Source organism: Schistocerca nitens, chromosome 1, assembly GCF_023898315.1.
Source record: "Schistocerca nitens isolate TAMUIC-IGC-003100 chromosome 1, iqSchNite1.1, whole genome shotgun sequence".
Classification (NCBI taxonomy): domain Eukaryota; kingdom Metazoa; phylum Arthropoda; class Insecta; order Orthoptera; family Acrididae; genus Schistocerca; species Schistocerca nitens.
The window spans coordinates 1,122,648,869-1,122,667,036 of record NC_064614.1 but is presented as its reverse complement, the minus strand read 5'-3'; the positions used below and the strand labels follow the sequence as shown (position 1 = coordinate 1,122,667,036).

The 18,168-nt window shown below is 38.3% G+C and overlaps 1 protein-coding gene across 1 annotated transcript in view; it reads left to right on the top strand.

Moving 5' to 3' along the window:
- LOC126238558 (lysosomal alpha-mannosidase-like) overlaps nt 1–18,168 on the top strand; it is a 181,475-nt gene that overhangs the window by 62,870 nt on the left and 100,437 nt on the right. The window contains exons 6-7 of the mRNA XM_049947799.1: nt 5,434–5,570; nt 10,442–10,575. Of these exons, the coding sequence (XP_049803756.1) occupies nt 5,434–5,570; nt 10,442–10,575 (271 nt within the window). The remainder of the gene's footprint in view (nt 1–5,433; nt 5,571–10,441; nt 10,576–18,168) is intronic.

Below are 18,168 nucleotides of genomic sequence, written 5' to 3'. Positions count from 1 at the left end.
ATATAGCCTGCGCCCGCGAGCTCGACTCCAGTTCACCACCGGCAATGGAGGGTGAAGCTTTGACAATGCCAGCCACTCGTGCTGGCGAAACGTCAGAAAAATCATTAGATGAACGTCGGCCGAAGAACCCGAGACAGAAGCCAATAGGCAATGTCTTATTGTAATGTCTGACTTGACAATTAGTTTTTCATGAAACTCTAAATCAGGAACAATTTGCTTTTCTTCACCTTTAACTTTGGTTTTACCTGTATTTACTCCTTTTACAACAGCTGCAGTGCCAGAAATATCATCAATACTACTTGAACTTTATGTCGAACCAGCATCATTTTTTGCAGAAAATTTATCTACTCTGCCAAGCCTTTATAGAACATTGGCTTCTCATTCTCGCCTTTCCTTTGATAATTTCCAAAATGCCGCCCCACTTAATTTTGTATGTTTGCTTTTTTCACTGTTATTCATGTTAAAGCACTTACAAAGTTGTCAACCAATGGTCAAAACAGAGGAAAAAATTGTAAAAGGAAAGAAAGAAAGCCTGTATCCAGTTCCACTATACTGCACATGAGCACAAAGTTTTTTACTTTAAGCACAGCACACGAGCACAAAGATTTTTCCTTTAAACACGAGCAATGATCTGATCAACTCAGATTACTCGACGTAACTGTGCTATGAAAGAACGACAATGCAGAATAATTATTTTCATTGTCGCCTGTTTCTCTGTTTTCAGTGAACAGCACACCTGCCAGCTGGAACTCGTATCATAAAGAAAATAGGATAGTCACTTTTTTGCCTTGTGTTTCTCACACTGCTGGAATTTTAGCTGGGACGCAAATATGTTCTGAATATTCTTGACACTGCCTTTTCTAATTTAAAAAGCAAATAATTTTTGCAATTTCTAGCAGAGTGGTGTGCTGAATAGACTCTTATCCCACTTATAACATTTTAGCGGTTTATGTGGGCAGAGAAGACAGACTACAAAGTTTAAGTAGTCTTGTTGGCAGTTGTTGTGGTACGTTGTCATTTGTGTGAATACTACTGTTATGTCTACATTCAAATTCTCCTTTTGTTCCAACATAAAATAGAAATTAAACTTTCCTCAAAGAAAAAGAGCTTGTTTAAGAAGTTTAATATAAAATTTTCAGTGCCACATACTATTCGATTGCACAGAGTTGGAACTTTGATATCGTGCAGGCTGCAGCACAATAAATGAGACAAACAAAAGTTGGTTTCTTCTTCTTTTTTCGCCAAAAGAAGTAACTAAGTAAATAAATAAATAACATTTTTAGACTGTTGTGAAATATATTTCACATTATTAGATATTCTGCTTATGTTCTTTTCGTATAAACATGTGTTTAAAAATTTAAAACATTCCCAGTATTGACATGTTTTGTTAAACAGGTGTCATTAAATCAAAGCTCAGATGTTGAAGACCACAGAGCTTTCACATTAACTACAGTAATGGAGGGCTGACTTGATACTTCCTCATAATTTAAGTTGAGTCAAGTTTTACATACTGAGACCCACACATGTTACAGTATTTAAGAAACTGCTGATTAGTTTATCACAGATTTTCAGGGGTCCCAGGATTTTCATGGGAAAAATATGGTTGGGTTAGGTAGAAGCCAACAACATTCTCGGAATAATAATGTTTCAAACGTTGTATTGTAGATTGTTGTACTGACAGCTTACTTAAAAATATTTTGAAAAATCATGAAGATGATACCAGACAGAAATCCAGTGTTAAACTTCCATTCAGTCACCAAGTAAATCGTGTATATTTCCAAGCTTGTATTGTCAGATTTCATTCTTGAGGCTTATTTAAACTAGCAAGTTGTTTAACAATATTAAAAATTTTTGTCGCTTGTAAGTGCCATTATTTTAAAACATATAAGGTTAAAACAAGTAAAGAGCAAAAAATGCCGCTCCCCTTAAGGTGGTGCCCCTGGACCCGTGCGTAGTGGGCCTATATGTAAATCTGCCACTGGCCGGGACTGTAATGCAGATATGAGTTTGATGGCTTCAGAAAGACAATACTCAACGTAAGGATCGCAATGGACTCAAGTGGCTAGCAGCTGGGAGAGCAATCGTATTATTTTCTCAACACTGCAGGATCGTGCAGCCACATCAGGTACGTTAGTCATGAAGTTGGCTCATTTGCCATAAGGAAAATATTCACACAAACAGCAACCATTGTTGTGGCTTTCTTTGCCATGGCAGCAGAGAGAGGTTTGTCAAGTGGTGTGCCCAACAACAACACAGGGTACTGGAGTGGCATCACTTGTCTGAAAATACCCTAATTTAATTGGAATTTGGAAGTCAACTGATAGAAAGAAAGAATGGAAGATTTTGAAAGTTCATTAAGAATGTACACATATAAAAAAAGCTTACTGGATACTTGTGATACAGCATTCTGAGTGAGCTTTTTTCTCTGCATTCTGCTGAAACATTTTGAAATTCTGTTTTTTATTCCAGTTCAAAGAAATGTCTGTGTTCATAAGATACCTAATTTAATTTTACTTCGTTCTATGAACCAGAAACCATTCTATCTGTGTATTTCACTTATGTGTCAACATGAATGAAACACAGTTGTGGATGTAGTAGTGAAGCCATTCCGTTTGTATAATGTGTCACAGTGTGATTCAAATTAACTTCATCCTGAGCAGAATTGAGTACAATTCTGATTCCAAAAGGACTGTGATTTACTTATGTTTTTGTGAATGCTAGGTTGGTGTTTGCTTTAATTTTTATAACAGATTAACAGATTACGTAGATAAATTCTATACTCAATAATTCAGCAAACTGCACAGTCTTCAGCAAGACACAGCAAAACTATTACCCCCTTCAGTTAAGACAGTTACTTTACACCTATGCAGACATAGTGGAATTAAAAATAATTACAAAATTTGTAGATTATGATAAATATTCTAGTCTTTTTTTGTTGCTGTAGAATAGCAGTTATTTCTAGAAAGTATGTAATAGTTCTTTGGCACAAATGTAGGAGATAAATTAATGCTGGGAGAGCTGAAAGATAGAATTACATGGAAATTTCTAACCTGGGTTTAAACTTGCACCGATAAAAATTTTCTGTTCATTAATAATATCAGTGATCTGGTGGCTGATCCATTCCAGCACATAAAGAATTGTATTAATGCAAAAGTGGTAGCATTTCACACTTCTGGTAAGAATGTATTTCACATAGAATGCTGTATTTACCTGTGCATTGAGTGTGATAGTAATTTCGTTTGCCCAATATTTCAGAAACTGATATTTAAATTTTTATTATGAGCTGTAAATGTTCACTTGATAACAGAAGGATGGAATTATTAATCTTGCTTGAGACCTGGGAATAAATCTTTTAAAAGGAACCCTCACCATGATAATCAATTTCTAGTTGCTGATAATCTCGCCATTGAGTGCCCATAAGCTCCTTCCATTTTCTAGCTTGAACTTCATAACTGTGAATCATTTATGTTGCTAACATCTACCTCGGAGTACAATATGTTATTATTAGAGCCAAGTTCGAGAAGACAAATGAACAAAATTTCAAAAATAATGATAATGTTGACAAGTCTCTACTCAGCACAAAGATTTTATGTGTAAAAATGACTGGGAATGTTTTTTGAATCAGCGTGTGGTATTTTGAATGACACTGCAAAGGCATAGGGTATTTTTGAATGTTATGGTTGCAATCTTAAACAAATGTGGAGGTAAAAAAAGATTTGTATGTTTCATGATATTCAGTTATTAGTTCAGTATAACGTTCAAGAGATATTTACAAGTTGTGTGGCACCATCTACCAAATACATTTCTGTGAAATAATTTCTGAGTTCTTGATTAGGGTTTTAGAATTGTATGCAGCTCAGTCTGGTTCTTGAAGATAAGCTGTCAATATATCAAAGGGATGCTAACAGTGTGCACCTATGCTGTAGAACCTTTGACTGCTGGGAGGATGATGTTACCATGTTCAGCCTTCAGACCAAAATGGCACAGGTTTCAGCTGAAGTAACATTTGAGGTTTCAGAACAATTCAAAAGTCATGCCATAAATGAGGAATGCCTGCCCATTGATGGTTTTTGAGAATAGAAAAGGATCATTTTTAAATTAAGGTCTTAACTTCTTCACATGGTGTTCAATTCTTGCTCTGTTTTTGTAGGTTAGCACTGTGTGGTGAAATGATATTTTCAGCTGAGACTCTGTGCTAATGAAAGGAGAGGTGTAACCAGCACTGTATGGTTAAATTTAGTATGGGACTAACAGTTATGCCTGTAAATAGTTCAGATATTTCTGGAGAAGAGAGAGATGTGGAGTAGTAATTTAGGAATAGGTTAGGGCTATGAGTGAGAGGTGTTTGTATATGATTATGGCTTTGAGAGTCGGAGATGTCATGAGACTGGGAAATTGAGTGAAGAGGCCACATTGTGTTTTTTGGCTAAGAGTGCAAGTGGTTGGTGGGTGAATGGGGGATAGGATTGAAGAGACTGGTGTTGTGAATCATAGTTGTGGGACAAGGATGCCCCTTTTTGAAATATTTGCTTATGGTTGCTAGCTTCCTCGGGTACTGTGAGAAATTTTCATATTTACACCTGGCTCCTGAAGGTGCTGTGAGACATTGATTCAACTTGTGATCAGCAGCTTAATCAGGTTACTCAAAAATTAGTTCAGATGCAGGTAGCTCAGATGCAGATGTAGCATGACTGGGAAAAAACCATGTCAGGACTGTAGCAGAGCTTGGTGAGGCTGTGTTTGTGCAAGAAAAATAGGTATTGAGTTACAGGATTTAAAGTGTGTGATCCAATTGTAAATAAAAGATACAATGGCTATTATAAAATAGAGATGATTAACATTGGTGAAAGATAACACTGTAACAGATAAATAGATGTCAACCAAGAAAAGAGAGCCTTTACATTTATACATCAGACCACTGGCAGAATGAATATTCTGGAAATATGGTTTTAGTGTGTAATTCAATTCAGTTCCCTTACATTGTTTGTGAAGTGATATGTAGAGATTTTAATTTAACTGTAAGAAATAGAAGGGAGATTGGATTTTTAACATCTTGTCAGCAAGGTCACTAGAGACCTCATGCTCAGTTTGGGAAGAGAATTGCATCACCTTTACAAGGGAACCATCCTGGCAATTTTCCGCAGAAAACCTATATCTGGATGACGTGATGACTTGGTTGGGATTTGAACAACTGCCACCCTGAAAGTGAATCTAGTGTGCTAACAGCTGCACCTCTTCACTTGGTTAACTTGTTTGTGGTCACTAATTCTATTACACACACGATATTGCATCTTGTATGAAATGTTAATACAGTATATTTAAAATGCAGGAAAAGAATTTCACACATAACTGATTATTTTAGAGGAATATTTTCTTTCTACAGATCACTAATACAGCAATATGACAATAATGTCATCCCATTCTTTTCAACAGGAAAAGCAAGCGAGCTGTTTACCAGTGTTTTGTTCAGCCATTATGGTCCACCTCCAGGATTCTGCTTTGATGTTTTATGTGCTGATGAACCAATCATAGATGACAAGGACAGTCCTGACTACAATGTTGATGAAAGGGTAAAGTGATTACATGTTACCATTTATCTCCCTTCATTAGTGGTAAACCACGTGCATCCATTTCCATATCTTATTCTACTCCATATGTTTTCCAATTGAATACTCCCACTCCCCTTCCCCCCCATCCTCTTCAAGTTGTACTTACGTTCTCATGAATTAGTTTTTTATCTTTGTTTTATGATTTGTTGATTTTTTTCTCTCTCTCTCTCCATTGGTCTATAAAATTTCATTTTTGCATCCTCCACTGCTGTTTAAAAACTATTCACAGTGATTTTACTGTGAATTCCTTTGTTGTACTTTCCTTTCTGCTGTTCCCCAACATACTTTGTCGAAATTCAGTGCAGAATATTTAAAAATTTCCTACTCATTCTGCTTTTCATTGTTCTGGTTTCAGTTTCAATTAAGTGTAGAAGGATGTACTGTTGCTACAGAATCCTTATATGCTACTGTGATCTACAAGTTTTAAAAGTAAATTGTGAAAGAGCTATATAAAACTCATGTTAATAGCATGAGAAATAACTATTCCAAACAACCTTTTATTCATGCAGCTTGTATACAACTTTTGTTCTTTGCCAGATATCAGTATTGTCATGTAAATACAATTTGAATGAAAATAATAATTTTTAAAAAATATGTCATTTGATGGATAATAAATTTACTCACCAAGTGGTGGCAGAACACTCACATAAAGGTACTGAAATTTGTAAGCTTTCAGATTCTGTTGCTTTTTCTTCTGGTGGAAGGGTTGAAGGAAAAGGAAAGGGGGGGGGGGAGGGTGAAGGAAAAGGAAGGGGGATGAAGGAAAAGGACTGGTGAGGTTTAAGAAATGTGGAGAGTTTGGAAAAGTCGCCCAGAATCCCAGGTAAGGGGAGACTTACTGTCGAGATGGGAAGGAAAGATTGATTGTTGGGGGCTGAGGTCGATGAGATTAGAAAACCTGAGAGCTTAAAGATTGATGATACAGAAATTTGCAAGACAGAAATCATTAGCATTGCATGTGATAGAATTAGGGAGGGAGGGGGGGGGGGATACAGGTCAGAAAATAAGGTACAGAAAACTAAAAGGAAATGAAGAAGGGAATAGCTATTGAGATGAAATGCTGAGACTGAAGAAATGAGGTAAAGGTGTTGGTCAATATAGCAAAGATGTCATTGTATCCGAATCAAACCAGGGGTTGAAGGATATGAATCCCAGAAAAGCCCCCCTCCAACCAATCTGTGAAAAGGTTGGCATAGTAAGTAGCTTCCTGGTTCCCGTGGCCGTACCCCTAATTGTTTGTACATCTACCCCTCAGAGGTAAATTAACTGGTCAGCCTTACCATGAATCCATACGTAGGTAAAGACAGAAAATGAAATGATCATATGGCGTTGATGGCTGTGAGTCCCCACTCAGAGAAGTTCGGCTGCTGACTTGTAAGTCTTTTCAGTTGATGCCCCAATGGGCAACTTGTGTCGGTGGTGGTGGTGGTGGTGGTGGTGGTGGAGGTGGTGGTGATTTGATGATGATGATGATGATGATGATAACAACGCAACACCCAGTCCCCAAGCAGAGAAAATCTCCGACCTGGCCGGGAATTGAACCCAGGCCCACTGTATGGGACTGAGACATGCTAACTACACAGATATGGGAGCAGATGGTAAAGGCACTAACTTGGCATAACAGACTGCAACTTCCTTGAAAGTAACACACTATTTTTTTTTTTTTTTTTTTTTTTTTTTGTAGTCTATGTATAATCACAAATAGAATATAACAGTTAAATTTAATTGGTAATTAAGCTAAATGGATTAATTTGTGGCTGCTGATTCACTCTGATGCAGCCCCGGATCTACGATATTTCTGAACTGGGGCAAAAACTTGATGGTTGGGCCCCCAACACCCCGAGCGTTTGAGATAGGACGTTTTCTTTTTTTTCTTTTTCTTTTTTTTTTTTTTTTTAAAAAAATCAAAAATATGTTCATTTTACAGCGCACATCTTTTTGAAGAGTGTGATATATATGTTTGAGGGAAGGTGACTCGTTATATTCGGTCTTAAGTGTGCCAAAGTGCAGTGCCACCCTGTTCCACACAGAATTCTTATATAACATGTCGCTGTAATTCACTCTGTGGAATTCAAACGTGTGTATTTTGTAATCGAAGCCATCAAACCTGCATACAGAACAATGGACATTAGTGTCCGGTGGTGCCTCTCCTTCTCCCAGTTGGCCAGTTTGACACCCTGCACCAGTTTAAAAATCTCACAGTTAATACTAGGTTGGATTATTTGTGACTGGGAGGAAAAGAACTCTTCAAGAAATTCACACAGTTATTGCCTTTTAGCTAATAACTTTCTCTCTTGTATGATATATTATTAAATATAGGAAACATAAAACCAGAAAGACAAGAGTCAAACAAGACAGTACACATTTTTTCTGTCTTTAGGTCCCAGCATTTTTTTCTCTGTAATCTTGCTACAGCATTACACAGTGTGCTTTCCTCTCTGCGAAAGAATCTATTACCTCGTCAAAGTTTGTCAAATGTTTTGCTACATGAAAAATAAATATTTTGCTGTCTAATACTGAAAAGGCTGTTAATACGAATAGTACCCAAGACTGGCGTGTTTCTCGATTTTATTATGTATATTTTGTCACTGTCTGCTAGATAAAATGAAATAGTCCTTTGTAATATTGCAGCAGTGTAACACATGCCAAATAAGTGAGACTGTTTTGGCTTAAATGGTTATTTTTATGTACGTCATTTACATAAATAATATGAAAGAATTCACAAAGTACCAGTATCAAATGCCTATTACGCCTGCTACAAGCAAAAAATTTTATGTTAGGAAATAGTTTCACATTTCATTCATACGCTCCAGTTTCTTAAGCGTGAGATCGAAAAGTAGCAGTACAATATTTTTATATAAATTTGGAATCATCATATTCTTCCATATAATTTGTGATGTCCCTGTTTCATCTTCTCCCTCATTCTAACAAACCATCTTGTCATCACTAATTCTGTAACTATTCCTGCCAGTGTTAAATTATCCTCCAGTTAACTTCAATAACCCTGCCAGAATCACCAGTTTAATTATCCTGAATTTATTCTCCACTTGTGTGTTATTATGTGTTTGTGCAATGCATTTTCTGCACTATTTTTGAGAATAGAACTTGAAGTGGTGCTAACCAGTGGCTGAATAACTGGTAGTGTAGTGATCTGGAAAAAAATTTTCTGTCAAAATTTCATTTTCTTGGATACACCGAGAAGATAATATGTAATATTTCTTACCTGTTATTCCTATTAGTCGTTTATTTTCTTACTGTAATCTGAACCTATGGATTTTCCTAATAATTATAACAACCCCGATCATTTGCACCCCCAATCAACCACATAAACAAACAGCAATTGGCATTCATCCATTTGGGTTTATTCGGCTCAGCTCGTATAGCTCCATCCCGTTTTATCTGTGGGAAAGTTTTTTATTTCCAGATGCGACATGATTCCCCTTGCAGAGACATAACATACACTATGCATGCATTCAAAAATCGACTTATGATTGGTTCGTCTCATTTGCATCCCTGAAAGGGCACCAACTGGAACACTGATCAAAGAGGTCATTGTAGTTAGAGGAAAATGAGGTAGGAATGGTAGAAAAAATAGAATCAAAAGTACTAAAAATGAAAATAAAGTGAGTAATCTCATCACTGTACATGTTTTGTCAAGTATATGAGAGAGAACAGAAGAGACAGAGGATAAAAGATAGGGAAGGAAAATTTGTTTTCATGATTAACTCAGAATTGTCTCAGAAGACAAAATTGTTGTCATATAGGTACTATACTGAAAAGAAATGAATAGGTAAAACAAAATAATCAGTTAATGAGTGAGTGAGAAGGAAATTAAATGTGTAGTGTCATTTACACTGTCTAAAAATAATGCTGGTCATATTCTGAAAGTAAAATAGTCTGTGTTTTCAGAACTGTTGTCAACCTGTGAAGTTTTAGCAACAAATGTAGAAGGGAAGAAGGGATTATTAGCTTTACTTAATTCTTTGTTGCACACATTTTTCACATAGATTCAGAAAAGATACAGTGATTCGTTATTGAGCATAAAATTCATGTGCTTCTTACATTTGGTGTATTAAATTTATTCTATGCCTTCGGTTGCTTGTATTTGATCATATTTTTGTCACACATTTGATTATTGTTCACCTAGTTCAACCTTTTCAAGATGTAGCCTCTTTAATCTTATTCTAGGAAATGCAATTTCAATAACAGTTTCAATGCCTCTCCATCTCCTGTCATCATCTGCCAGTTGAAGCCTTTAGTTTCCACTATTTCTTCATCCTAATAGTGATTTGCATTGTGATATTAATCTTTCCCTGAGACTATACCCTAGTATTGACTCTGTCCATCTTGCATCCTTTATTTGTGTGATATGTCTTCCCACTTCAATTTTAGAGCCTTCACAATGTCGTTTATCCTTGGTTGTTATTCTTATGTCTTCAATTCTTTGGCAGTCTTTCTTAATGAGACCTATGAATGAGTGATCTTTCCATAGCTCTCAGAGCTGTTCATATTGGTGTACATGTTTTATTTTTCTTCTTTCTTCAATCAGTACATTCCCAGCAGTGGGAGAGAGACACTTAAAATGTTTTTATTTTCAGAAATCCTCCAATCTCTCATCCTTTAGTTTGCCATTTTATATCTCGTAAGGGTTCACCTTGTTTTTTATGCACTGCTACTAAATTTGGCAGATTTGTTGTGTCAGTTATGTCTTTTCTAATGATGATAACATAATACATTTGTAGCATATAGTGTTTTAGTGCGTATGATATGCCATACATAAAGTAAACATTTTACATATGTTCTGTAATTATAAACCATCTTCTTGTGAGCAGGTATCAGCTTTTATTAAGCATGCAGAGCTGCAATCTCGGTACTACAGTTCTAACAATATAATATTGACTATGGGAGGAGATTTCACATATCAAGATGCTCATATGTGGTATAAAAATATGGACAAAATGATAAGGTAATTTTAATTTTTAACAGTGACCAGCATTATTCATTTACTGCTTGGAACAAAACACAAGTCTTCAAATTGTACTGAATTGTATTTTACTGTTAACACTTGCTAATGTGAACCTCTAGAAATGAAATTTCGTGGTAAATAGAAAGAGTTGTCCATTCTCTTCGTAAACCCCCAGTAAATAAAATAAAAGAAAGATCCAGCAGCCAGAGACTGTGTGTGTGTGTGTGTGTGTGTGTGTGTGTGTGTGTGTGTGTGTGTTTTCTATCTCTGATAAAGGCCTTGTTGGCCAAGAGCTCATTTTCTGACAGTCTTTTTGTTGTGCCTGTCTGTGACCCAGCATCTCCGCTATATGGTGAATGCCAACTGTTCTTTTCATAATATTGTTGCATTCCATCCTGGTCTTTCCACTGCTGAATAAGTTTTTTCTTTTGGTATAAATCAAAATGATTGACATTGCAGACCACCTGCAAACACCACATTTTCAATCAGCAGCTATATAAGACTCAGTAACTTGTATTGTTTCAGTAATTGCTTCATCAGGCAACTTGCCATGAGATTCCTTTGTGTCCTCAACTACACATACATGTACAGTCTTAGACATACAAACTGACAAGCTGCTGGTTGCCACAGAGACTGAGTCCGAGTCATTCACTTAAGGTGGCCAATAAAACAGATTGCTCCTGACAACACTAAGTCTGGCAGTGTGCACTATCTGGCAACACTGTAAGGTGCGGAAGTGTCAGGAGGAAGTGTTGTCTGCTTCTGAGATGTTATCGTGTGGTGTGAGCCTGTAGCCTAGTGGTAATTGGCGTGCATTCTAAACTTAGAGTTACATCTAAACTTATGAGTGTGATTGAACATCGAAGACAATGCACTTCACATTCTACGCACCAGTAATAACATATACTTGCAGGATCAATTCCGCAGGACAGCTCTTGGCTGCTTCGCGATCAGAAGAGCTTATGCTCAAGTGTTTCCTCACGCTGCAGCAGCTACCGGCCACCAGCCAGACACCACCCGCCGCCTGAAATCATTCACCGCCTAGGTGAACGCGGCACAACGCTATCAGTGTATGTATCAACTGTCATTTTCGAATTGAAGTTTTAGTTATCATCTTGCAGTTTAGCATTGGATTTTGCACACTTGAAAATCATGAACTACATTTAAGCGTTGCAAAAATGGGTTGCAGGTGGAGAAAGGCGTAATATCTGCAACACAGTATTTATTTTTGGTGTAATAGTGAGTAAATGCAGAGGAAGCAGCTCGAAAGATTTTAACTGTGTGTGGAGTGAGTGCTTTTCGGAAAAATGTACCAGAAAAAGATATTCTTGTTTTAACAAAGATCATTCTGGCAGGAATAATTTTCCCCATTAAGAAGTCTCGACTACTGATATAAGTGATGGATTAACATTTAACCATCATGCTACATTTGCATTCAACAGGCAAGGCTCAGACCTGTGGTGTAGGAGTACTGTATGCTCTAATTCGAAACAACAAAAATCAGTGGAGTGACTATTGTTGCAGTTTCACTAGAACATCATCAGGTCGCTGTTACTGGTGATGTGTTATGATGCCTTTATTGTTAAATTCCTAAGAAGAAATGAAAGGCTGAGCCACACCAAAAGGTTTAAACTGGAGCAAAGAGTAGTGTGAACATAATATTTTCCATCTGATAGTTGCAAAAGTGTGTTTTGCACTACAAATATTTCCCCAAGGGTGTGTACATCACAGCTGTAATTTGTTGCCGACAATTGAGACACATTTCGGTTGCAGTGTATGCACTTTGTTGATTTAGGAAACAAAACTATCCAGGAGATTGATAGGGAAGTCATCTCTCAGGCACTTGTCCCTCTGATTGTATACTCGTAAACTTTTACCTTTTCCACTCTTGATCAGTCAACCATCAAGGCAATTAATTTCTAGACAAAAATGCTCTTCAAACTACACTGGTTTAATGACATTGTTAGAACCAGCAGGTTTCTACAGGTGTAGAATTTGTAAAATACTTTAGCATTGTCAGATTGTTTCAGATATTGTGAAAGAATATACTGTTGCTGATTTACTTCTCTTTGATGATTTCTCTTGTGCTCAATAAACTAATGGAAAACTCAGTTTAAATATTCACTGTACTAATAAAAATTAGATTCAACTTATTACAGAAACATCATGACGGCAGTCTATCTTAATAAAGCATTAAGTGTCTGTAAGATGATTGTGCCTATTTTAACACAAATTAATAGGATATTACCAACGTTTAACTTTGAAAAGGTCTGTATTTATCTCATGTCCTGTGTCATACTCAAATATTATGAAAATGTGGCAGTTTATAGATAAAATTATATATTCACAACAACAACAAAAATATGTCGGCAGGAAACAAAAGTGGCATTATGAATAGTGCAGTATCATAGGGTTTTCACTCTTACACCAAGGGTTACTGAAAGGAGCAAGACAAATTTTGCTCAAGTGTTGTCTTTTGATTCCCTTCTTGAGTTTCTATCTGCCTGCCTGCTTGTAGCTCTGCTACAAAAGAATTAAAAATATGGCTTTTAGAGAATCTCGAAATGCGGACAAAAGCAGCTTACACCTGATAGGCAAACATGTTACCTTGGAGCTAGAGAAGAGGTGCTGTGTATGTGTCTTACTTATTGGCCCAGTAGCTACTATGACATATAAATCACAACATAAGAGACGAGAGTAGTTGTATTCCCATGTGGAACGATTTTCGTTGACTCAAAAGTATTAACTGAGATCCCTATATCACATCTCAAGAGAAAATCACTGAAGTGACACGATAATATCAAGTGAATTTAGCAGGATAGTTCCGTGCCATCAAGGGAGTAACTCATCGGTCACAGAGTTGCCAAACATATTCTGCATTGTTGCCAAGTTTCAGTTGTACTACCAGGAAGGATAACAGCTGATGTGTTCAGTGAGTGACGTCGGAAGTGACTATGAGACGAAGCTATGGTAATGGGAGACAAGGGCCAGAATATCCTCATATGTCTATGAGTCTTATTTGCGTTTCTGTAACTAGGTTTAGGGGCTAGACTGTAGTTACTTGTAATACATCGATGCACTGAGTGCAGACAAAACATCATAAATTAATAACTGTAGCAATTATTTGTGTTTTACTGTCTTAATTGGATCGAAACCTTGAATGCGTATTCACCATATGTGATTCACAATTTTGGAGCTTCTCCAGTGATTGAGTTGGCAATGTATTTTCGTTATACAATATTATTATTGAGATCACTGTCATTGGCACACCTGTCAGAAGACAGGTGTGACCTGACTTCTTGTTGTCAGCTTTTCTGACGGATATTTTGCCGTTGCTCGAAACGTGAAGACTGAAAGGTGAATTTGAATATTCCATATGGTGAAAATCTATTCTTCCAGCTCTAACATTCAAAATATACAGGGTTATTACAAATGATTGAAGCGATTTCACAGCTCTACAATAACTTTATTATTTCAGATATTTTCACAATGCTTTGCACACACATACAAAAACTCAAAAAGTTTTTTTAGGCATTCACAAATGTTCGATATGTGCCCCTTTAGTGATTCGGCAGACATCAAGCTGATAATCAAGTTCCTCCCACACTTGGCGCAGCATGTCCCCATCAATGAGTTCGAAAGCATCGTTGATGCGAGCTCGCAGTTCTGGCACGTTTCTTGGTAGAGGAGGTTTAAACACTGAATCTTTCACATAACCCCACAGAAAGAAATCGCATGGGGTTAAGTCGGGAGAGCGTGGAGGCCATGACATGAATTGCTGATCATCATCTCCACCACGACCGATCCATTGGTTTTCCAATCTCGTGTTTAAGAAATGCCGAACATCATGATGGAAGTGCGGTGGAGCACCATCCTGTTGAAAGATGAAGTCGGCGCTGTCGGTCTCCAGTTGTGGCATGAGCCAATTTTCCAGCATGTTCAGATACATGTGTCCTGTAACGTTTTTTTCGCAGAAGAAAAAGGGGCCGTAAACTTTAAACCGTGAGATTGCACAAAACATGTTAACTTTTGGTGAATTGCGAATTTGCTGCATGAATGTGTGAGGATTCTCTACCGCCCAGATTCGCACATTGTGTCTGTTCACTTCACCATTAAGAAAAAATGTTGCTTCATCACTGAAGACAAGTTTCGCACTGAATGCATCCTCTTCCATGAGCTGTTGCAACCGCGCCGAAAATTCAAAGCGTTTGACTTTGTCATCGGGTGTCAGGGCTTGTAGCAATTGTAAATGGTAAGGCTTCTGCTTTAGCCTTTTCCGTAAGATTTTCCAAACCGTCGGCTGTGGTATGTTTAGCTCCCTGCTTGCTTTATTCGTCGACTTCCGCGGGCTACGTGTGAAACTTGCCCGCACGCGTTCAACCATTTCTTCGCTCACTGCAGGCCGACCTGTTGATTTCCCCTTACAGAGGCATCCAGAAGCTTTAAACTGCACATACCATCACCGAATGGAGTTAGCAGTTGGTGGATCTTTGTTGAACTTCGTCCTGAAGTGTCGTTGCACTGTTATGACTGACTGATGTGAGTGCATTTCAAGCATGACATATGATTTCTCGGCTCCTGTCGCCATTTTGTCTCACTGCGCTCTCGAGCGCTCTGGCGGCAGAAACCTGAAGTGCGGCTTCAGCTGAACAAAACTTTATGAGTTTTTCTACGTATCTGTAGTGTGTCGTGACCATATGTCAATGAATGGAGCTACAGTGAATTTATAAAATCGCTTCAATCATTTGTAATAGCCCTGTAGTTAAAAGTGGCAGAAAAGTGCCTGTGAACCAACAGTTAATAATGCAGTCATAATTAGTGAAATCTGATGAACTACATCTGTCATCTGAGAATTGTGAAAAACTACTTTCTTCATCTGCACCGCACTGCAGTATGAACTCAAGGGTTTCATAGGATTCGTATACTTAATTTCGTTGTGATCGTTTCCAATGACAGTAGAGGAGGAGCAAAACCATCTGACTTGAAATATAATTTTCCAGCAGGATTTGAATCTTTGGCTATAATTGCAGTAGCACAACCAGCGAGATATCAAGAATGTCAGCTTTCACTCATTGCTTTACTGTAGGCTCGGGTAGAAAGAAGCAGGTTTCCAATGAAGTAAACGATAAGAGACACTGTAATTAACGTATAAAGTAACCATATCGCACACATAAATTTTCCAAATCGCTGTCACTCATTAAACATGAAGTGTTCAGAAAATTATAACTACAAGGTGGAATCCAAATTTTTCGGGACTGGTGCTGCCATTTGGAAAGTAGGAGTAGTTGATCTTTGCACCACTGTGTGGCAAGAGCTGCGTATCTGATGGGTCAGTGTGTGGATGTGGGAGGACGTGTTGGGTGTCCACAGTGATTTCTGCAATACTCTGTGTTTGGTGTGTGGCGATTTTACGATGGATCCACGAACAGAACAGTGTGTGTGTTTCAAATTCTGTGTAAATCTCAGGGAAAAGTGCTACAGAGACCCTTGAAATGATTCAACAAGTGTTTGGGGGTCAGAGCATGAGCCATACATGTGTGTTTGAGTGGCACACACGGTTCAGGACCAGCCGTACAGACGTCGAAGATAATGCTCACACTGGAAGGTCCGTTAGCCGCACAATGCCATGCGGATGAAGTGGGTATGGGTTGTGGGACGTGTCAACAAATGTTGACTGATGAATTGGGCATGCATTGCGTCACCGCAAAATTTGTGCCAAGGATCTTGACTGCTGATCAGAAAGCACAGCTTGTTGAAGTGCGCACAGACCATCGTCAGACCGCATCTGATGACCCAACCTTCTTGTCACGGGTTATCACCGACGACGAGAGCTGGATTTATGGTTATGACCCAGAGACAAAGCAACAATCATCCCAGTGGAAGAGCCCGGGCTCGCCCAAGACCCAAAAAATCGAACCAGGTGAAGACCAAAGTGAAGAGCATGATCGTCGTTTTCTTTAATACCGAGGGAATTGACACAAAAAATTCGTCCCACCCAACCAAACAGTGAATTCCACATACTACTGTGATGTTTTGTGACAGCTCCGTGAAAACGTGCGGCGACGACGGCTCAAACTTTGGTATCACGGGAACTGGCTGCTGCATCACAACAGTGTGCCCTGTCACACGTCCTTGCTCACCAGGACTTTTTTGGCAAAAACCAACATGGCGGTTGTACCCCACCCACTGTACTCGCCCGATTTGGCACCTTGCGAGTTCGCGCTATTCCCAAAACTGAAACTCAAGTTGAAAGGCCTTCGGTTCAACACTCTAGAGAGGATTCAAGAAGCATCACTGGCAGTGATAAAACACCCGCAAAGAGCAGGACTTCCAGAAAACATTTGTCCAGTGGCAGAAACGCTGGGACCGGTGTGTACGTGCGGATGGGAACTACTTGAGCGTGGTGATGACCTTAGTCCAAAGATAAATGTTTTCAACAGATGGCAGCACCAGTCCCGAAAATTTTGGATAGCATCTCGTATATCTAGTGAAATGAGTAGGTTAATACAGCTCCAGTCCGTCACTGTCACTGAGTTGCCAAAATTTGTGAATAGCACTTAAGATTGAACTGTGTGTGTGTGTGTGTGTGTGTGTGTGTGTGTGTGTGTTTTCTTTTGGGCATGTCCAAAAGAACAGACTACGAATCAAAACAGACAGCCTTGTTAAATAGCGAAGGACATATGTCCGGGCCATCACAGGGCATTGAAATACGACGGTGGCATATGAAAATTTGTGGGTGACCAGGTTTGAACTCATATTTGTGGTGTCTTTTTCTTTCAGACATGTCAGAAAGAACAGACACCACACATATATGCATATACAGGGTTTTCCAGGAAGACTAGTAGACATTTTTGCAAGTGGTAGTATAGGCGAATTGCATAAAAATTTCCATATAAATGTGTCCACTTTTTATTGCATACAGAGATACAGCTGTTAGTATACAACCCTAACAAACTCAAAGCAAAGGCAAATGACTTCCAAAGTTAATTTTCAAAAATTTCCGCACCAACTTCCATGCACTTTTGACTTCTCTTGATAACACTAAGGTCATCTTTGTTCTTTTGTGAGGGCTGCACCATTCATAATTTGGATTATCAAATAAGCTCATGGGTTTACTTTTTCTTTGTAGACTTTACCTTTGAACCATCCCTACAGGCAAAAATCCAAAGGGAGAAGGTCCAGGGGTGTTGGTGGCCAAGAAAAGTGCCCACATCTACTGATCCATCCTCCAGGAAATGTTAGGTTTGGATGATGTCACCTGATGACTAGAATGTGCAGGAGCCCCATCATGCTGGAGGAACATACACACTCTTGTAGCCAGAGGAACCTCTTCCAATAAAGCTGGAAGCTCATTTTCAAGGAAGTGTAGACAACGGAGACCTGTAAGGACCAACAAACGAAACGAAAATGCATTGAACCCAGCTTTATGTACTCAATAAAAACTGGACACATGTTATATGGCATTTATTCTGCAATTTGTCTCCTACCACCTCCTTCAGGCTTACAAAATAATGGAGTGTCATCTTTGATTTTGAATTTACAAATATAGTCGTTGATGTTACCGGGGCAGTCGGAGAACACTACTTCATACTC